The 21,157-nt window shown below is 50.2% G+C and overlaps 8 protein-coding genes across 8 annotated transcripts; 4 read left to right on the top strand and 4 right to left on the bottom strand.

Moving 5' to 3' along the window:
• Positions 1-1,533: 1,533 nt before the first annotated feature.
• Positions 1,534-2,712, bottom strand: METBIDRAFT_77918 (FTR1 family protein; the record flags this gene model as incomplete). Its single annotated transcript, XM_018858790.1, has 1 exon — positions 1,534-2,712. The coding sequence occupies one exon, from the start codon at positions 2,710-2,712 to the stop codon at positions 1,534-1,536; it is 1,179 nt and encodes a 392-aa protein (XP_018713047.1).
• A 4,470-nt stretch (positions 2,713-7,182) lies between these two features.
• Positions 7,183-7,722, top strand: METBIDRAFT_39203 (uncharacterized protein; the record flags this gene model as incomplete). Its single annotated transcript, XM_018857111.1, has 2 exons — positions 7,183-7,287; positions 7,363-7,722. The coding sequence occupies 2 exons, from the start codon at positions 7,183-7,185 to the stop codon at positions 7,720-7,722; spliced, it is 465 nt and encodes a 154-aa protein (XP_018713046.1).
• Positions 7,723-9,239: 1,517 nt separating this feature from the next.
• ADH2 (alcohol dehydrogenase) lies at positions 9,240-10,286 on the top strand (the record flags this gene model as incomplete). Its single annotated transcript, XM_018853968.1, has 1 exon — positions 9,240-10,286. The coding sequence occupies one exon, from the start codon at positions 9,240-9,242 to the stop codon at positions 10,284-10,286; it is 1,047 nt and encodes a 348-aa protein (XP_018713045.1).
• A 783-nt stretch (positions 10,287-11,069) lies between these two features.
• Positions 11,070-13,428, bottom strand: TKL1 (transketolase). The gene has a single exon (XM_018854608.1). The coding sequence runs from the start codon at positions 13,190-13,192 to the stop codon at positions 11,159-11,161; it is 2,034 nt and encodes a 677-aa protein (XP_018713044.1). The 5' UTR covers positions 13,193-13,428; the 3' UTR covers positions 11,070-11,158.
• On the top strand, positions 13,259-13,808 carry METBIDRAFT_31432 (uncharacterized protein). Its single transcript, XM_018855850.1, has one exon. The coding sequence runs from the start codon at positions 13,272-13,274 to the stop codon at positions 13,488-13,490; it is 219 nt and encodes a 72-aa protein (XP_018713043.1). The 5' UTR covers positions 13,259-13,271; the 3' UTR covers positions 13,491-13,808.
• Positions 13,809-13,926: 118 nt separating this feature from the next.
• METBIDRAFT_229405 (uncharacterized protein) lies at positions 13,927-14,718 on the top strand (the record flags this gene model as incomplete). The annotated part of the gene is given in 2 exon segments (XM_018855225.1): positions 13,927-13,992; positions 14,012-14,718. 2 exon segments carry the CDS (start codon positions 13,927-13,929, stop codon positions 14,402-14,404), a joined length of 459 nt encoding a protein of 152 aa, XP_018713042.1. The 3' UTR covers positions 14,405-14,718.
• METBIDRAFT_155453 (uncharacterized protein) lies at positions 14,467-14,824 on the bottom strand. Its single transcript, XM_018854607.1, has 2 exons — positions 14,573-14,824; positions 14,467-14,520 (listed from the first exon to the last, which is right to left on the bottom strand). Exon 1 carries the CDS (start codon positions 14,734-14,736, stop codon positions 14,581-14,583), a length of 156 nt encoding a protein of 51 aa, XP_018713041.1. The 5' UTR covers positions 14,737-14,824; the 3' UTR covers positions 14,467-14,520; positions 14,573-14,580.
• A 3,807-nt stretch (positions 14,825-18,631) lies between these two features.
• On the bottom strand, positions 18,632-20,329 carry NOT5 (CCR4-NOT core subunit; the record flags this gene model as incomplete). The annotated part of the gene is made up of 2 exons (XM_018857268.1): positions 18,632-19,297; positions 19,496-20,329. The coding sequence occupies 2 exons, from the start codon at positions 20,327-20,329 to the stop codon at positions 18,632-18,634; spliced, it is 1,500 nt and encodes a 499-aa protein (XP_018713040.1).
• Positions 20,330-21,157: the final 828 nt, after the last annotated feature.

The raw sequence follows: 21,157 nt of genomic DNA, 5'->3' as shown, positions 1-21,157 counted from the left end.
TTGGCTGTGCGTAATCAGGAGATTTCTCCCATTTCTATTCACGCTACTCTTATCTATAAACATGTTTTAGGCTCAAAGTATTGTCGAAGTGTCGTGCTACAACTCCTTTGCTTTTCGTAGGTTTGTCATATTAGGTAAAAACACTTCCGTGTGCTATCTTGTCAAGTTCATTATACACAACCTCCAATCGGCTTTTTGGATAAAGTCGCAAGCTTGCTCTTCAACTTGTCTACAAGTAAGCTTAGTCTCATTGTTAGTGACCATTCAAGATTCACAATCTGAGTTTTCTCAGTAAAATAGAATGGCGACCACATTCTTAATACTGAACTAATGTGAGTCTACCATTTAGTTCCTCTCATGTGTTGAACACCAAGGCAGCGAAGGGTGATCGAGTTGCATTCGGTAAACATCAAACATTGGATGGTGGAGAAATTCCTCTCCAAAGCGCATTGGTTTGCCTTATTCTAGCATGCAATAAGTAGGTATTATGTCATCTCTTTTCGTGCTTTTGATGGGTTGATGGATATACTCTCTGGACTGTCTACATTGACCATAGTTTTGCTGTTTTGTGATCTCTTAGTCATGAACTTGAGAAATTACCGTAATTCAAAGTGTCACATGCCTCCTTTTTGTAATGTGACGAATAATCTGTCGTTTTACTCGGTCTGATGCATCTTGTCCAACAAGTGGAAACCCCATGGACTCACTATTATCCGCAATACATTTTTGGAGCTTTCTCTATTCAGGTGCATGATAATGTTTCTCACGGTGCTACAGTGAATATTTACCGTTTTTTCCAGTCTGTTCTGAATATCTAGAGTGGGATTGGGGGTTCTTTCTGCAAAACAATATTTAAACGCACTCACTAGTCACGATAGATGAGAATGGATCTCGGTGCCTCACTCTGTCTCTTCCTGTATTCATAGTGTCCAGAATTTCTGGGTCTGGAATTCACAGATTTCAGCTAGATCCTAGTACGTCTATTCATCTCAAAAAAAAAAAAAAATACAGTCTCTGTAGAAAAACTCAGCATACTTAGCTGATACATAGCTTCATGCGGTGCCGCAATGTGATAGCTTAATAACAATAAGATGGACATTGGAAAGAGGAGCCAAAGCATCAGAATACAGGATGTTGACATATCGAGAAGCTAAATTACTCCATCTGCAAAGGACAAAAAAAAGTTGCAAATCATGTAACAAAGATGTGGCGCCACATTCGATCGCAGATCCAGGTGGGTTTGACTAGAGCCCACGAGGTGCATTTGACACCGAACATACTTGGCCTACTTTCCCTAATTAGTAAGAACAGTACTGTCAATTAAATAAAAACTGGCCCTTGGTTATTTATGGCCCCCCAAAAATACCGAATATAAAAATTCCCCATAAATTGATGAACATCATCTCTGGCTACCAAAGAACCAAATCAGCCTTGCTTTCGAATGTTTGTGTTGTGTGTGTGTGTGTGTGATTTCAAACGTCAGCAGAAGGTCAACGGCGTCCATGGTAGCACGGCTTAAAAAGAACACATCTCTCAATGAGCTCTGGTTTCGTCGGCTCTGGCTTCTTCAGCAGGAGCTTCCTGAGATTCGCTGATAAGCGACTCAAGAGAAACATCTTCGTGTTGGCCTATTCTTTGCGCCTTCAAGTTCTCAAATAACGCATCGCGCTCGGCCTGTGACAACTCCTTCTCCTTCTTGCCCTTGATGTAGTACATAGGGTTCAAAGATCTCATCTTCACGTTCTTGAGGAATGGCAAGTGCCCGTACTTCTCCTCAAAGCCCATCAAAAAGACCGTGACGATGATGAAGATCCAGTAGACGTTGTACGAGATCACCGAGCCATAAGTGGCGGAGTTTTGCCAGCCCAACAAGGCGTTGAAAATGTCCCATCCATTGTCGATCAATGGGTTGCAGCAGTTGACGTGCCACACAGACTTCTTGATGTTGTATGTGCCTGGCCCAGATCCGCCCTCGGCCGCATCGCCGCCGGTGGCCTGGTTGAACATGTAAGCCTCGAAGAACCAGACAGATCTGGAGAAAAGCCCGGCTGCAATCAAGTACAAGATGCACGTGGACACAATCAAGAAGATTTGCAAGGAGAAGTTTGCTCCGGTATAGTACATGATGACACCGACAAGAAGACCCGCCAAGAGGCCGCAGATCACGGGAATTGGGAACGAGGAGGCAGGCGACGTCAAACCGACTCCGCCCACAAACACGACGGCCTCAAGGCCCTCTCTCAAAACAGTGATGAAGGGCAACACGAACATGGCATATTTCTTGGTGTAGTGGCCCAAACTGAAGCGCTTCTTGGACCCCTCGGGCTTTTTGATCAAAGCCTGGGCCAACTTGACTCTCCACTTCTCCTTCATCTTGTTAATACGAAGCATGGCAAGACCCATGAACGTGATCATGATCGCAGCAATGAGACAGAAAATGGCCTCCCACAAGTCCTCCGACTGGGCCCAAACGTCATCCTTAAGCGTGTAGAAAACAGCAATAAAAGCACTGCCAATACACAAGCAAACAATCAACCCCACGCCGGCCCCTAGCCACACCTGTTTTCGCAAGCGCTTATAGACCACAGGGTCTTCGGTGGCACCACCAAGGCCTTGTTTCAAAAAGGCCAAGAGCACCGAGACAACGATGACGGCCTCCAATGCCTCACGAAGCACCACGAAGAAAATCTGCACGTTAAAGAGATCAACCATTTCAAACTAGAGGATACCAGGAAAAAAGAGTGGTATGACTGGGACAAAATTCTCCGGCTCGACGAGGGCAAGAAAACCGGCAGCGTGCGTCTGGAGAAAACATCACCCTCTGTATATCTATCTCATCTGCCTACATTAGTTTCCGGAAACGAACCGCCTTTGCATTGTCCATGCAATTTCTCACGCGCCGTGCCGGCTCGTATGCGAGGGCGTCGCACAGAAATATTTGGCACGTGGCCGCAAAACTTCACAGGCTCAAGTGTTGCACCATAATTGCAATGTTGGCACAGACATTTAAAACTTCTTACACATCTATTTTGTTGAGAACAACTTGCGATGCCGGGCTTCAGTTATAGCAAATTGAATGTGCGTGTGGCCAGAGTCATTTGCATTGTTTTAGCGGCGGGCATTATCTGCATGATCTGTTCACCATCTGCACGACTCGATCCCTCACATGCCAGAATTCACTTGGCAACTCAATTCTGCGAAGCTTATTGGCCAAGTGTTTTGCCCTCGGGCACCTTCTTTTTCAATGATCAAAAGCGATAGCTACCGATTTTCTGATACAGTAGATATCCTCCCCAGCCATCTTTTACACACAGGGTCAAGTTGGTGCATCAACTGTCTTTTAAATCGAAGTCAGGTTATTCGAGTCCTGATCTGATGGGGGAATCTTCTTTTTCCCTTCTCCGGGTCCTGTATATTCGTATTTCTGTATATAAGTGGGCCGCCCATATGCATCCTGGCCCCAGTCATCGACGGGCCAAAAAGATAAACTGTCCAATCACTGCAAAATGGGGAACCCTAATTCTCCTCGTTCATCTGAAACCCCATATCGTATACTGCATACTTGGTATGCATGTGGAGCGAAGACATTAGCAGTTCCCGCTTAAGAATTTGTGAAATTCTCAGGGGGATCTCCGAACCGGGTTACCAAGCTTCTGCACCATAGCTGTTTTGTACTTATTCACCAAACCCTCTTATTTCTCTTGATGGCATAATTCCTTTAGTTCATGAGCTTTCTCTGCTTCCTACGGATTTTCTCATTTGAATGACACCCATGACTCTCGCAAATAATAGTATTTTCTGGCTTCGAGTCATGTAGCTCCACCCAAATGTCTATTTGGGTTTCTCTAGATTTCTGGATGGTTCTTCAATGAAAAACCTCCCACATCAGAGTTTGGAAATTGTTTTTTGTATTTTGATTTGAATCATCACCTCTCATTACTTCCGACAAAATTTTGGTTCTTGGCCGGAAACAAAACCGCCCCCTTAAGTGATTCTTTTCATGAGACACAGGTTGCTTTAGGGAAACATTGTCATTGACTGGACCTCACCACCAGTGATCTCAGATTATAGCTCGGCTTTTATTTCAGTCTTTGAATAGGTTCTAATTCCCAGTTCAGCTAAGTTTCGGGGTATGTCTAAATCACCAACTCTGGTCCATTTTTTCAAGTTGATATCCTTATTTTCAAAAACTCAATATTGACAATCATTATCAAAGCGAAAGTCTTGAGTCATATTTTGAAAAGCATTCTATTTCCGTGAATTCCGTCAATAACGGGAATCTTGATACAGTTCAAGAAAAGTATGTGCACTAAAAAGTCGGCAGCCAATGGGTAATCAATCAAGAATTCCAAAACTCTTCACGAGCCACTTCAAACTCAGGCTGTCCTTTTGGAGGTCAACAGGCGAAAGAGAAAAATGGCGAATATCTTCAAGGGAATTCAGTCATCAAATCCCTTCGGGGATGTACATTCCAGAAGCATGAAATCATTTGTGGAGCCAGATATACAAAGATGATACGAAATTTCTACTTATTGGTAACTACGTCATCGATTCCTAAGATAAGTCTCCTGTAGTAAACGCTTCAACTCAGATGTTTGGAGAGAACCTAAGGAGCTTTATTCCTGTGAATCTCCACGTCTTCGACTGTGTACCTTGGAAATCGTGGTGACGAACCAATTTAATTCTGTTAAGTTCTTCAAAGAGTTGTCGGCAGGAGCCAACATTGCGTTCAAGCTCGTGGGCTTGGCAAATTTTACCTCTTGCCCCCAGTATTTGGATGTTTCACAGGTGTTTCAGAGATGGATAGGAAAGCGTCTGTGGCCTTTCCGTTTTTGCGGCAAAGATAACATTGAAAATCCAATGCTTTGCATGGTAGGGGCCTGCGGGGGACATATGATCCGTAATTGAAGTGACGAATGCACGATAGATCGTATTTCTTCAATTTCTTGCCTTATACAAGGCTTTCAAAAATTGTTTCCACCGTTTGCTCTATTGGCCCGCGAGACATAAGCGAACGAAGCGCTGGGGCATTATCGGGGGTTGCTTGGTTATGCTGTAATCTTCTTACTTCAATTGAGTGGCCTAGATGCGGCTAAAAGGACCGTCCAGGCCGTGACTAACGGAAGGAGGCGGGCCGAGTTTCGACATTTGGTACGTTTTTGGGAGCTGTTCAAAGGGTTTATATGCATATGTATTATGTGTATAGTTTTGCTCCTCTAATCAGACAAGTCTACAGAGAAAAAGAACAAAAAAAAACTTTTGTTCCTAAATTCAGATTAATTGGACAAAAATAGATACATCCCTACCTTTTTGAAATCTGGAGTATAACAGAGCAGAAATCAACTCACCCAAGATAATCCAATGAAAACTCGCCTCGCCTTCTATCGAATGTGAATATACAAAATCTAGAGCTGCATGTTCAAGTTCATAGCGCCCCGTGGTTGACAGGAAGATATTCTATAAAGAAGCTGTACCGAAGTTCATATTTTCGGGGCATTCGAAAGTTTATATAAGAGAATTCGAGTGTTTTTCCTTTGATCAAAACATTTACCGAAACAAAATGACTTCTATGAGCGGTTTGGATGGTTTTCAGGTGATATTTTATATTTTTGTTCCTTAATCAGATAAGCTTACCAAGAAAAAGTACAATTTCTAAAGACATTTCGATCGAATTGTTCCACATATAGGCTCTGTAAAGCTGTTTAAATTTGAAGCCTTTGAGAAATTGTGATCAATGGAAACAAATTACGACCAACAGCGGTACAAATTATGAAAGAGAATTAAATCTTACATGACTTTTAAGTATAGGCCACTTGGGATAGTCTTATTCTTTGGACGATTTGGGCACTGAAGGCTTCTGGTCTCCTGACGGTGTTTCCATCTCTCATAGTTTTCCTCTTGTACCTTTCTGTAGCATAATCAGAGGAAATATCATAAAATAATATGCAATTCAAGGGAATAAAACATTATGTCATTGGAGACAAAACATTTCAAGTTTTGTTCTTCTACTTCCCATGTTATCACAGATAGACTTGTCGCCCTTTATACCCAACTCGAAGAAAGAATCGAGTGTAATGTGTACTTCGTGCTTTTTTGTTGGGTACTGAAACTGGTTTTTGCTTAGTCTAATTTTTTGTCTAGCTGCTCTTGAGTTACAGGTCTTTCGAAGAAGTATGGTATCGAAGCGCATACAATATTGAAAGTAGAAATACACTAATTAGCATTGAGGCTGCCAAACCGTGTCTTCGAGGTACTTTTTTCTCGCGAACCCGACTTAGCTTTGTGAGTTGCTTATCCAAAAGCATAATCAAAAATACGTAACTAACTTCGGCACATCGGACAGATTACTAAAGTGAACATGATTCATAAGGATGGTGAGGTCATCCTCAATGATCATTCTTGGTTACGCAAGTACTTTCAGGGAATAGCTATCGTTCTACTCCCCTATAGATTATTAATAAGACATTATGTGGAGCTTCTTAGATGTTTGTTTAAGATAGCAGGGCTGTTCCTTGTACTGTCTCTATCTCATGATAAGTGATGTATTCATTTTTCTTGTGAGATAGCGAACACATGGAATAGAGCTGCAAATCTCCATAGATATATGTGTCATTGATTCTAACTTCACAAAGGTGCCCTGTACTTTAGCTCAGCCTTTTTCAGCGTCGTTTTGACCATCACGAGTTCGAAATACGCACGAAGTCAAAATGCTGGTGATCCCCAATGAAAGTGCAGGTCACGTGAGGGTCCGTAAAGTATGACGAGAGACCCTTCAGGTTCTGAGCTAATGATTGACCTCATTGCTTCATGATTAACATCATCAAGCTTTGCTCCCCAAATCATTGCATGCTAAATTGCAAATAAATTTTGGGGCAAGCTCTTTATATTTTACACAGATTATGGAGCTGCTGTATTAAATGATGGATGTAAAAACCACCAATAAAAAACGGAAAAACCAAAGACCTGCACCAAACTTCCCCTATATCGGGGAGTCTTTATGACGCAAAAAGTCCCCCCTAATATCTCTCTCAAATGTTTGGTTGCACCGGCTCTAGTTTCAATTTCGAAGAGGACGGTGTCAGCCAGACACCACGCGGCCTGCACACAAGTGAACACGACCAGCACCAGTATCTTATCAGTAGGATGGCCAATCCCTCTCAGAAAGCACACCCCAAACAAACCATGTCTGATTCTTTCAGGCCAGTCAGCGAAGTGCTCAGTAACTCGCATAAAAAACAGTCCTTCAACGACATCTACGGCGAACCGGAGAATTTCTTGGAGATCGAGGTACGGACTACAAACCCCACAATAGAGAGGCGATTTCAGGTCTCCTGTTCTTCTGGATTCTACTAACATGCCTAGGTCTGCAACCCACAAACACATCTTGGCCGTGAGCAGTATACGGACTACGAGATTGTGTGCCGCACGAATATCCCGGCGTTCAAGAAACGCCAAAGCAGAGTGCGCCGGAGATACAGTGATTTCGTGACTTTGAAAAAAATCTTGGAGCAGGAGCTGACGCGTGTGATCATCCCGCCACTTCCGGGAAAGATATTGCTCAGTCTGAATAAGTTCAATGATTTGAATATCGAGAGCCGGCGCCAGGGCTTGGAGAAGTTTCTCGCTGTGGTGAGCGGGCATCCATTGCTACAGACAGGCTCCAGTACTTTAGTGGAATTCATTCAGAACGACCGCTGGGAGCCCCGCTATCATGGGTTCTGAGAAGATTGGACGATGATAGGATCATAAAACTAAACGTATAGAGGGTCAGAAACTGAAGCATGTAGAAACCGGAGCTGGGCACTGGAAGCACTCGCAGTGCACCAGGCGACCCATCTAATGAAATGAAGAATACTGGAATGACTAGTTCGCACGCCACGACACTACATGTATGGTGCTGCTTGCAGCAGCCCGGGGGACCCCGCAAATTGCAGGCGAATGGGTGTGGTTTGTTCTTTTGACGCCAAAGCCCGAAGGTCTAATTCTCGTAAAATTAGTTATGCGTTGGTTTGTGAGTAGGGAGCAGACGATACTTGCCCATTGTCGGATCCACGTGACATGAGAAGTCGAGTGGGAAAAAATAGGAGCTAAAAATTAAGGTATTCTTCAAAGGCGCTCAGCCCCAGCGCGGTGTTTAGGACCCATGCACAGCTTTCGAGATTCACGCTGGGGACGAAAAAAGCTCTCAATTCCTGAGCCCGCCCGAGCTCCACGGGAATCTGGCATTGTCACAAGAAACCAACTCTTTGGCTATATGGAACGGTCTCTATATATACACCTGCATACAGAGCCGTGCTGGCCCCGGAAGCATCGCGAGATTCCATACTCGCACCGGATACTCCGTGCGAGGCTCGGAGTTAAGCGCAGCCCCACACCTTACGACAACGCCAAACGCTTATACGCCGAGTGCAGCAAAACAGCCCGATTTCCCCGGCGGGAGAGATGTCGAAAAGGGGTATTGACGAAAAGAAGAAAAAAAAGTGCAAGTGACAGAAGCGTCGACGGTGCGCGCGGACTTTGGCGTCTTTACATACTCCAGTGGAGAGCGCCATAGTAGCTCGGACATAAGCGACGCTCCAAGCGGAATTTGGAGCATCGGCCCCACAACGAGTCCCCAGTGCCAAAGGCCGATATGACGATTTTTGGTGCCAATTCCTTCCGGTTGTGGAACAGCGGTGCCGGAGTGTATAATACAGATGACTTTGGCACCAAAATGAAGGGAATGGCCAAACACACTGTCTTGGTATGGCAACAGTCTCGGATTCCGCCGTATTGAGCTGGATGAGTTGAGTTGTGTTTGAGCTGGATGAGTTGAGTTGTGTTTGAGCTGGATGAGTTGAGTTGTGTTTGGGTTGTGTTTGAGTTGTGTCTGAGTTGTGTTTGAGTTGAGTTGAGCTGAGTTGATTTTTTCTCTTCTCTAGACCCACGCCCCAATTGTCCGGCCCTAAGAATCTCCTCAATTCCAACAATGGATCCGCACTTAGGGCCGAAGCAGACCCACGTCGGACCTGCACACAGCGCACCCCCCCTCTCTGTGTTCCTAACTCCAGACGCGCCATGCAATGCGCCCCACATTTGGCCGGGCTCTCCAGTCTATATAATGAGGGAGTTTCCCCCCAGGTCCTGAATTTCCCAGCAAGAGCCAAAGACAGTTCACCCAAAACAACACTTCAAAACAGTCTCTGACCCATTTTAGTCAAGACAGCAGAACGATATCAAAAGACTCTAGAACCCCAACCATGTCAATTCCAACCACCCAGAAGGCCGTCATTTTCGAGACCAACGGCGGGCCTTTGCTCTACAAAGACATCGACGTGCCTAAACCAAAAGCCAACGAGCTTTTGATCAACGTCAAGTACTCGGGTGTGTGCCACACTGATTTGCACGCATGGAAGGGCGACTGGCCATTGGCCACCAAGTTGCCATTAGTCGGCGGCCACGAAGGTGCAGGTGTGGTTGTGGCCAAAGGTGAGAACGTCAAGGGCTGGGAAATCGGCGACTATGCCGGAATCAAGTGGTTGAACTCGCTGTGCAACTCGTGTGAGTTCTGCCAAACCACCAACGAGTCCAACTGTGCCCAAGCCGATTTGTCGGGGTACACCCACGACGGCTCCTTCCAGCAGTATGCCACCGCAGACGCCATCCACGCGGCCAAAATCCCCAAGGGGACGGACTTGGCCCAGGTGTCGCCGATCTTGTGTGCAGGAATCACCGTCTACAAGGCGTTGAAGACAGCCAACTTGAACGCGGGCCAGTGGGTGGCTATCTCCGGTGCCGGCGGTGGATTGGGCTCCTTGGCTGTCCAGTACGCCAAGGCCATGGGCTACAGAGTCTTGGCCATTGACGGCGGAGACGACAAGGGCGACTTTGCCAAGTCTTTAGGCGCCGAGGCGTTCGTGGACTTCTTCAAGTCGCTGGACGTGGTCAAGGACGTGCAGGAAATCACCAACGGCGGGCCCCACGGTGTGATCAACGTGTCTGTGTCTGAGAAGGCCATGCAGCAATCTGTCGAGTACGTGCGGGCCACGGGTACTGTGATTTTGGTGGGCTTGCCTGCCGGGGCCAAGGTCGTGGCGCCTGTTTTCGAGTCTGTCGTGAAGTCTGTCAGCATCAAGGGCTCCTACGTCGGCAATAGAGCAGACTCGGCCGAGGCCATTGACTTTTTCACCAGGGGTTTGATCAAGTGTCCTATCAAGATTGTTGGCTTGTCTGAGTTGCCAAGTGTGTACGAGTTGATGGTGCAGGGCAAGATCTTGGGCCGTTACGTGGTTGACACGTCGAAGTAAACTGGCTGCAAAATCCTGGTCGGGCTACAGAGCTGGCTGCGAGCAAAAAAAAAAAAAACAATCCCTAACGGTAGTGTGAATATATTTCTACTTTCAATTCTATTGATGTCCGAATCGTCTTACCTGCGAGTAAGAACTGTAGTGCAATGGTGTTACCGGAATGCTTGGGGGGTCAATGATTGACTCTTGGAAATGTCAACTTCTGGACCCTATGAATGCGATTCTCGAGTTATTGGAGTTTTTGAAACACTTTCCCAGAGAGACATCAAAGAAGCTCTGGAAAGAGATGAACTGAGGATGATATACTTTTGAGGAAAGAGTCAAATGCATGTCCATAAATCGCTGATAATTCATACTGTCTCGTCGTTGATGGAGAGCATCTTCAAAAGTTATTTGCCTGATCTTTCAGTAAAGAAGGTCAGTGGTTAAATAACGCCAAGAAGAACTAAATTTCTCACCGGGATGATGAAAATGTATTTTGAGCCTGCTAATGGTTGCGGCTGGCTGCTAATGTTTTGATTATATTGACTTTTGAAATTTGCCGCGTATTTTGTTGATCCACAGCCGGCAGACCTTCGCAGAGTAACCACAGTCCCATTTTCCATCCATAGTTATTTTGATTTGAATCAATGCTTGAACCCCAAATGGTTGTTGCAATGAGCAGACAAATGCGCTGAGCCACGCCGAGCCTCATGAGAGGAAAGCAGAGTGCATCATATAATACATAGCCGATCTTTCCAGGGGAAACGTAAAATCTCTATAAATTAAAAATCATTACACTTGAGAAGCCACATACAGCGTTGACAGCGCCACCAGCTGTAAGCCCCGGTCCTTGTTCAACATCTATTGATGGGTAGCGATCTAACGTCTATTTAGAAAGCTCTGTTCAATGGGGAGATGACCTCCTTACCCTTGTAGAACTGCACCGTCTTGGCAGCTCTGTCGGCAACGCCCTCAGGAGTGAAGTCGAAGAATTTGTAAAGATCCTCAGCCTTACCGGAAGCACCGAATCTGTTCAAGCCGAATTGCTCGTGCGAGTACTTGGACCAGCCGAAAGAGGACATCACCTCAACGGACATGATTGGCACACCGTCTGGCAAGACAGACAATCTGTAGTCCTGGGTCTGCTTGTCGAAAGTGTGGAAGTCTGGCAACGACACAACGTTGGTCTTGATTCCCTCGCTAGCCAACTTCTTGGCAGCTTCGATGGAAAGAGACACCTCGGAACCAGAAGACACAATGATCACGTTGGGCTTCTCGGCGGAGGAGTAGACGGTGTAGCCACCCTTGGAGGCCTTCTCGATAGAAGAGCCTTCCAAGTGAGGCAAGTTTTGTCTGGTCAAAGCCAAGATGTGAGGCGTGTAGACGGACTCGATGGCGGACTTGTAGGCGGCCGAAACCTCGTTACCGTCAGCTGGTCTCCAGACAGACATGTTGGGCGTGGCTCTGAAGTGGGCCAAGGTCTCGATAGGCTGGTGAGTAGGGCCATCCTCACCCAAGCCAATGGAGTCGTGCGTGGCGACCCAGATGACAGGCAAGTGGGACAACGCAGACAATCTCACGGCACCGGCCGCGTAGGAGACGAAGTTCAAGAAAGTGCCTCCGTAGTTCTTGAACCCGGCGCCGAAGCCCTGGATACCGTTCATGATGGCACCCATGCCGTGCTCTCTGACACCGTATCTGATGTAACGGCCGGTGTAGTCGCCCAAGCCGGTGGATGGGTGCTGGAAGTCAACCATGTCTGGGGCTCTGGTCAAGTTGGAGCCGGTCAAGTCGGCAGAGCCACCCAAAAGCTCGGGCAACACGGGCAAGATCTTGGACAAGGCCATCTCGGACAACTTTCTGGTGGCCAAAGGCTTGTCGTCCTTGGTGTAGGAAGGCAAGGCGTCGGCCCAGTTCTCGGGCAACTTGCCCTCGAGTCTTCTGGCCAAGACGGCACCCTCCTCAGGGTAGGCGGTCTGGTAGGACTCCACGGTCTTGTTCCACTGCTGCTCGATCTCCTGGTTCTTCTTGGCGAGCGACGAGTAGTAGTCGTAGACCTCCTGGGGCACGACAAAGGACTTGGAGGGGTCGAAGCCGAACTTCTCCTTCAACTGCTTGATGTCGTCGGCCTTCAAAGGCGCGCCATGGACGCTGTGGGTGCCCTCCTGCAAGGAGCCGAAGCCGATGACGGTGGTCAAGCGGACCAAGGTGGGCTTGGACGAGGCCTTGGCGGTCTTGATGGCCGCGGCGACGCCCTCCAAGTCGGTGTCGCCCTTCTCGATGGTGAGCGTGTCCCAGCCGTAGGCCTCGTAACGCTTCAACACGTCCTCGGTGAACGCGCAGTCCGTGGAGCCGTCGATGGTGATCTTGTTGTCGTCCCAGAACGCAATCAAGTTGTTCAACTGCAAGTGGCCGGCCAACGAGGAGGCCTCGGAGGAGATACCCTCCATCAAGCAGCCGTCTCCCAAGAACGCGTAGGTGTACAGGTCGGAGATCGTGTGGTCGGGCTTGTTGAAGGTGGCACCAAACTGCTTCTGCGCAATGGCCAAGCCCACGGCGTTGGAGATACCCTGGCCCAAGGGCCCGGTGGTGACCTCGGCGCCGGGAATCTCGAACTTCTCAGGGTGGCCCGGGGTCTTCAGGTTCAATTGTCTGAAGTGCTTCAAGTCGTCGAGCGACATGTCGAAGCCGTAGAGATGCAACATGGCGTAGAGCAACGCACAGGCGTGGCCGTTGGACAACACAAAGCGGTCTCTGTTGACCCAGTCGGGGTTTTTAGGGTTGAACTTCATTTCCTTCCATACTGCGTGGGCGGCAGGCGCAAGGCCCAAAGGGGCGCCCGGGTGGCCGGAGTTGGCGCTGGCCACGGCGTCGACGGCCAACAAGCGGATGGTGGAAATAGCCAATTGATCGATATCGGACATGTTGAGGGGAGGGTGCGAATTGGTAGAAAAGAAGCAGAAAAGAATGGCGGGTAGAGGGTGCGAAGCGCGCGGGTTTTATATGGTGGGATTTGGGGCAGGGGTTGGGGCACTTGCTCCGGCGTTGGGCGGCGAGATCCGAGGGCACCGGGGGAGCGAAAGGGGAGCACGCACCGGGGGTGCCGGCAGCATTGTGCGCGGCGCGCCGCCTGACCCGCGCCGTCACGTGACGCGCCGTGCTCGCGACTTCCGGGGGCGGCCCGCTAGCGGGCAAGAAGTCCCCGGTGCTTCTGCCTGCTGATCTGCCAGCGGTCTGCCACGCCGCGTTCCTAACCCACAATGTTTAGGGAGTCCACCTGCCGTTTTCTCGCGGCCCCATCTCGCCCGCCCTTGTCTCGATTCTTTTTATTTTGTCTCTAGCCTGGGCCTGGGATCGCGGCGCCTTTTCTTTTTCTCTGGCCCCACGTCTGACATCATCATCCGCTAGTTTCCGAGCCATCCGCGCACTCCGAGAAGTCCGAAATTGCATAGGGCCAGGCCCCACAATTGGAGGCCTGCTGACTAAAGCCACCGCACGAAAAGAGGAGCCATGACGGGAAGAAAGAGAGTTTGAAAAAGAGCTGTGGCTGGATAAATAGCTGCAATAAAAAAATACCGTGCTTGAAAAAATACTGTGACTGTAAAGAACACTCGGTGCTGGCGATGGGCATAGTTTTCTTACTGTTGTCCAGATCGTTATGCGGCGCGCGGCTGAGCTGAGCTTGCTGCCGGTTCCGGCAGCCTGTTTCGCTTGCTCACGGTGGGTGCAAAATTACGTCACAGCAAACTATATTGAATAAGATCACGGGGAAAACAGAGCGCAACGAATGTTCTGGAACCCCAGTGACTCCAGTGCTTTATTGCGGGGTTTGTTGGGCCGTTGTGTCGAGTGAGGAGTTTGGCGGTGGAATTGACGAGATGGAGAATTCTGCCGGAACTGGCGATACCGACGATACTGGCGATACTGGCAGTCCCGACGAAACTCACACTGACAGTACTGATATTACTGACTGTAATGAAAAGCACGGTATTACTGACAGTCCTGGCAATCCTGGCATGACTGACCAGAGTGACAGTACTGGCAATCCTGGCATGACTGACCAGAGTGACAGTACTGGCAATCCTGGCATGACTGACCAGAGTGACAGTACTGGCAATACTGACATTACTGACTAGGGTGATGGTACTGGAAATACGGACAATACCCCTATACTCTTAATACCGACAGTGCCTACAACACTGACATTACTGACAATATCATAATATTGACAGTACGGGCAAAACTGACGATACTGACGATACTGACGATACTGACGATACTGACAATACTGACAATACTGATGCTTACAATACTAATACTCACAATAATGATAATACTGACCTAACATTACTGGCAATACTGACAATACTGACCATACCGACAATACTGACCATACCGACAATGCTGACGATACGAAAATTCCTGGCAATACTGCCAATCCTGACGATACCATCACCGACCTGACCATTCTCAACACTGATCGTACTGGCAATCCTGACACTACTGAACTGAGCCACGAAACGGCCCTTATTTGCTATGCATTTTTATCTGGGATGCTCGAACCTTGCTGGAGATGTAATTCCAACATTCAATCTACTTATCGCCTGGCACGTACGGTGGCTCAATTGGGTACATCTTCCCACGCTACATTGAAACTTTGCACACGCCCTGCTCCCGATCTCCACATATTTCCTGCCTCGTGGCCTTCCTCCGTAGTACCTTCTCGAATTGTCTCGCAGCCCTTATTGCCGGCCCACGGTTCCCATGCAGATTTGGGTTAGTACGAGGATTTCGACAAGGCCCGGAACTACAAGGGGGCCAAGCCTGCCACATATACGCCCAGGCCCGGCTTATTTTAAAAATCGTACACTCGGCCCACAAAAGCTCTGTTTTATTGCGGCCAGTCTTGTCCAGTCTCAATCTTTCGCCCGAAAAAGTTCTAGTGGTCTCATTAGAAAGATGCAGAGCACAGAGGCGGTCTGGGATTTCAAAAGAAAAGGCAACGATACGCAGTGGACGGGTGCCTTTGCTGGTGTCTGGTGCCGAATCACTGATTCCCATCGGTTTTTCATCACCTGGGAATCGGCGAGCTCTTCAAATCATCCCAGATTCTGCCTGCAGAATTGGAACATCGATTGAAGGCTATATATATTTGCTTGCATGGTTGCAACTGTAAGAAAATTGCTGCAAAGCAAGAGAGGATTGCAAAAAAGATGCTTTGGACAAGCCAAAAGCTAGCTGAATCCGTTTCAAATCAGGGACTGAAAACTGCTGCAACTGTCTTTAACAGGATAGAACCAAATCGTCTGATTACGCGTTGCAACATCACATGTCTGTCACATATCCAGGGGAGTCCTCAGCAAAGCTTGAAGTACATCCGATCCACATAGTATCATTTTTTGAGAGAGCCAAAGTCTTTCATAAAACAGAGCTGGCACTGGTCGTCATTGCCAAAAGAAGAAAGCAAGGACGACAATGAGGAAATCGCAGACGTGAGAAAAAAGATGGCAGACAGAACAAGTGGAAATGGTTATGCTTGTGTTACGCGATATACTTGAGGAAGGCCTCAAAGTATCTCAACGGTCAATAAATCTGTAGCCTGCCTGCGGGAAGCTACAGAAAACAAGTTATGATGCAGAATCCACCTGTTTCAATTGAACATTGCCAATTTAGTCGAACTTGGAATGGAAGCCGACGGATGTTTGAATTAGGCTTGCATCTACAAGAGAAAATTTGTCGAAAAGCGTTTGGATATGTCAAAGACCCACAAGTTTTAGGCCAAGGAAGTAGCGAAAGTAAAACGTGCTTCGAAAAACATGTGTCATCATATTCTTTCTGAAAAAAACAAAGGTGTGAACATATCCATCGATATTGAGCTCAAAAAAATTACAGCAACGGCGTGGCTGGTAGCACATTGGTCTAAATCCAACCATGCGTACACCAATACGAGTCCTTGCGACTTTGTCACATACAACGCAGACCTACCTTGCGCCAGCTGTCTAGATTTCCAAAACAGACCAACCTTCTGCAAACCGAGCTGCAGCTTCCATTTCCCATTGAATGAGCCGACCGAGTTAGATTCATGCCTCTCTTGTGATGTCCAACACAAATGACTTCGAATCGTCCTCATCGTCTTCACCACTTTCATGCCCACTGTCACGGTGAGCCGCCCCACCGAAGCTGTCAGGAAACTCCTTAGTATCTCGATCCTTTGGGTCGTCGAAAATGTTGGTGTTTTGTGGATTCTGTCGCGTAGACGTAGCACGCTTGATTTCGCCAATGTCGGAGTCCACATCAGAGTCAACATCTGAATCCACGCCCACTACGCCCGTGTCTGCGACGGATTCCAGGTCGCTGTCCGCAGCCTTGCTCCAGGATAAGGTCTCCACCTTGTGTTCAGTCTTCACAGAATCAAAGTCGGTCTCATCTTCCTCCATAATGTCCTCGTCTATACGCGCCACGTTGACGAGTTTCGGCTGAGCTTTCACGGCAGTCATGGGTTTTTTCGCTGCTGAGTCCCCCCGCTCTTGAATGATCAGCGCGTTGTCGATACCGGTGAAATCGGAGAGTACTGAGTCAGTGTCGTTCAGGAAAATCGAGCGCGTGTTGTTCTTCGTCGGGCGGATTGTGACTCCTGGAATGTAAGCAATAGGCAAGATGTTCGATGCATTGGAAGTGGAGATTGTCGTCGCTACCGAAGCACGTTTGGACGCGTCTTCGCCGCTCAAGTATGAGCCGGCAGCGACGCCGGATCCACCGCGCGACGCGGTTTGACTTCTGGCCCCGGCGCCGCTTCGCTTCGAATAGCCTGGGGGCCGCATGAAAGACTCATAAGACGACAAACGGCTGTTTTTGTTTCTTAACACCAGAGAGCCCAGCCGCCTCACTTGAGACACCGCCGGCTCTGTTTTCTCGCCCAGGACCGAGTAAGCCTCATCCCTGCCGCCGCTCTGCAGGCTCGCTCCGTCCTTATCTTCATATCCATCGGATTTGACAAAGAGTCCCTTGTGCTTTTTCCGCCACACCAACCTGTAGTACAAGAAAGCTGCAAGTGTTAGCACCAAGGTGCTGCCAACCACGCCACCGATGATGCCACCCAACTGCGAGGAGGAAAGCAGACTCGAGCTGCTGCTGGAGATGCTCACACAAGTATATTCGGGGCACAGGTCACATGTTCTTGCTGTAAGATAGCACTCCTCGCCAGAAGAACACACCGGGCAAGAGCCGTTGTCATCAGGACAGGTCACACAGCCATTCGAGGTGGTGGCTTCTGAGGTGGAACTGGTGGATGTGGCGTCTGCCCGGGGCCGTAGATGGGAGTTGTCTGCGAAAAGGTATTCCATGTTGGGGTCTGAGTGAAGCGGGATGATGGGAAAATCACCCTCGAGCTTAAGGGCTTGGATAGCGAAGCACCGAGCGGAATGTAACAAGGCAGCCTGAAACAAGGTCTGGAACGGGCGGGCTGTGAGGATCGGAGTCGCGGGATGTCTGTATCTTCGATTTGCGATGATGCACACGGCCTGGAAATCGGGCTTATAGGTTAGCGGAGATTTCTGTCGGAGATGTGCTTGGGGGTAACTGGGACCACCCAGAAATTGGGCGAAGGGCGGAGACCTCGCTCGACTCCTTCGTGAAACTTCCTGCAGGAGCCATTTATGGATCACCATGTCAAACCGCGCCTTGCTCGCCCTGTATAGTGGCGCCACGGCAGAAGCATACGACGCCGAACACAGAAGATTGGCCAGAGGCGACGACATGGCAGGTGGGCACTGGCGCCAGCAAGCATAGAGCCGGTCGTGGAAGAACGGCCAAATGCAACCGGGGTGTCCTGATGACTGAGGGCCAAATCCTGCGGAAGGGCCCTCTGGCGTTGTGAGCGCGGCGCGTACGGGCAGGATGCACAACCGGCCAGGCCCGGTCTTTGGGAAGTTTGGGCCCGGACCCAAGACCTGCACACCGAAATGGCTGAAAATATGCTGAGCCAACCGATCTCTGATGGGTTTCACGTAGGGGAGCAGGGGGTTTGCGTGGGGCCAGCCAGGGATAGGGTGGATGTGGAATTGGCCACCGGAGGTAGGGGACGCCTTTTCTAGGGCGCACCACGCCGGAGTCTACCAGAGCACAGCTGGGTGTAGACGGTAGAATGGGTCTAGTTGGGGACGCTGAAGCAGGCAGCGCCAATGGTTGCAATCTGCCCGTAGTTGCCGGTTCCGGCTCCACAGTTGCCCCCAGCCCAGAACACCAAGCACGGGAAGCACCAAGCACGGGAAGCACCAAGCACGGGAAGTCCATCCGGGCCGTCGCAGACCCGCGAAGCGCCCGCCGTGAGGACCCCCGCCCTCATCGGCAGGCCTCGAGCCGCCCTAGAACGTCCACTGCAACTCGGCGTCAAACGCGAAGTTGTCCTTGTGGCGCACCAACCAGCTGTTCTCGTAGTCGAAGTAGCGGAAGCTGGCCGCGGCGGCGCGGTCGCCGTTGTGGAGCGCGCCCAAGACCGAGCGCGACTTCGGGCGGTCCTCCTTGCTGAACCACTGCTTGGTCGCCAGGTTGAACACCCAGCCGCGGCGCAGCAACTCGCGTGCCGCGTGCCACTTGGCCAACGCGTCCTGCGCCTCGTTGTAGTAGAAGCAGAAGAACAAGGTGTCCGTGTCGAACTTGCGCATGAGCGTGGCCGAGTTCAACTCGTACATGGGCTCCTGCGGGTAGTCCACCAGCGACGGGTGCACGTTGGTCGGGCTGTACTGGCGCGGCCGCTCCAGGTCGAACGAGTCCGGGCAGTTGAGCAACGACGCCTCGAGCTGCCGGCTGATGGCCGGGAAGGGCGCCGGCTGGTGCAAGCGGTTGTGCGCGAGCGCCGCGATGCCGGCGGAGTTGTCCCAGAACGGCGCGGCGGTCCGCGGCGGCTTGCCGTGCACGGGCAGGGGGGACGCGTGCGGCGTGGCCACCGGGCTGTCGGCGGCGGCGGCCGCTGGCGGCGCGGGCGCCTTGGCTGAGGCTGCGGCCGCGGCCGCGTGGGTCATGGCCTTCTTCTTCAACTCCTCGGCCACGGTCAACTTGGCGGGCGCCTGCACGGGCGTGGCGGGCCGCAGCGCGTTCAAGCCGGGCGGCGGCCTGCTGGCGGCGCTGGTCTTGGCGGGCGCCGCCGCGTTGGCCACTAAACTAGCCGCCGGGTTGGCCCCTGAACTAGCCGCCGGGTTGGCCGCGGAGTTGCCGATGGTGATGGTCACGCGCGGCAGCAGCTCGGGCGCCCGCTTGTGGTCCGCGGGCCGCTTGTCGGCGGCGGCGGCGTGGGCCTTTCTCGGGCTGGGCGTGGCCGGCAGCTCCGCCGGCACTTCCGGCGCCACGTGCGGCGCCTCCGCCGGCGGCTCGCTGAGCTGGAGCACTTCGTAGAAGTCGTCGTACTCCACAAAGTCCGACAGCTGGTTGTTCTCCACGTAGTAGTCCAAGTCGTCGCGGATCTCGTCGATCTTCTCGGGCTCGAGCTGGTGGTTCTCCAAGTGGCGCAACACGAGCTCCAAGCGCAGCACGTGGCTGCTGTTGCGCTCGAACTTGGCGGCCGCGTCCGCGTGGGCCGCCTGGGCCGCGGCCAGGCGCTTTTTGTGCGAGTGCTGGGCCATCTCGGCCTGCAAGAGCTCGTTCTGGCGGCCCAACTCGTCCAACACGTCCACCACGTACTTGGCCGCGTCGTTCTTGCGCGCCTCGTCGAGCCCGCGGGCGCCCAACTTGGTCTGCAACTCCAAGCCCTCGTTGGAAAACTGCTTCATTTTGGACACCTTCTCCACCTCCTTGAAACGCTCCATGGCGTTTTCGATCCGCGACCGCGTGTCGAGCAACACCTGCTTGTCGAGCTTGTTGCTGCTGTCGCCCAGCCACTGCTTGACCTGGTCGCGGCTGCGCTGCAACTTCTTGATTTCCTTGCGCAAATCGCCCTCCAACTTGTCCTTCAAGCTGGGGTTTTCCGTGACGCCGATCTTCTCGTAGATCTCCTCGAACTGCTGCAAGCCCTCGGCGACTTTTTTCTGGAGCTTGTCGAACTCCTGCTGTAGTTTGCGCGAGCTCATGGTGTGTTTTGCGCCGGCTGGATGTGGGGGCGTTTGGCGGAACAGGGGTGTTGGAAGAAACAGGGGCGCTTGCTGGGTGGTGGTTTGGCGCTGGCCCTCACGACGGCGTTGGGCCGCGCACGACCGCGGGCGCCATGCCTGGGAGGAATGGGCGGACGGACATGCTGTTGCTTTTTTTTTTGTGGGATGTATTGGGGAATGTATTTGGGAATGTATTGGGGAATGTATTTGGGGATGTATTGGGGAATGTATTTGGGGATGTATTTGGGGGTGCTCTCTTAGGCGCTGCATTTGGGGGTGTCCTTGTATATTGGGAGTCCATGGCGTAGTGATGGTAGGAGCCAATATGCTGGGCCGCACCGCGGGTTCTGGAAGGTTAGCTCGCAGGTTGTTTGCACCCTAACCTTGTGGAGCTTAAAGATTAGTCGTAGGATAGAGATTGGAAAAAGATTAGTCGTAGGATAGAGATTGGAAAAAGATTATTGTAGGGTAGACTGGATAAAGATTATCGTAGGGTAGAGATTGGATAAAGATTATCGTAGGGTAGAGATTGGATAAAGATTATCGTAGGGTAGAGATTGGATAAAGATAATCGCATGGTAGATATTCGATTAGTCGTAGGATAGAGATTAGTCGTAGGATAAAGATTGGATAAAGATTATCGTAGGGTAGAGATTGGATAAAGATTATCGTAGAGCAAAGATTGATTACACATTGATCTCGGGATAAAGATTGAATGAATATTCATCGCAGGACTAACACTGGATAAACATTCCAGGATTAACACTGGATAAACATTCATCGCAGGTAGATTGTACATGGAGAATA

The sequence above is a fragment of the Metschnikowia bicuspidata genome, assembly GCF_001664035.1.
Source record: "Metschnikowia bicuspidata var. bicuspidata NRRL YB-4993 chromosome Unknown METBIscaffold_2, whole genome shotgun sequence".
In the NCBI taxonomy this organism is placed as follows: domain Eukaryota; kingdom Fungi; phylum Ascomycota; class Pichiomycetes; order Serinales; family Metschnikowiaceae; genus Metschnikowia; species Metschnikowia bicuspidata.
This window is presented reverse-complemented; position numbering and strand designations above follow the sequence as displayed.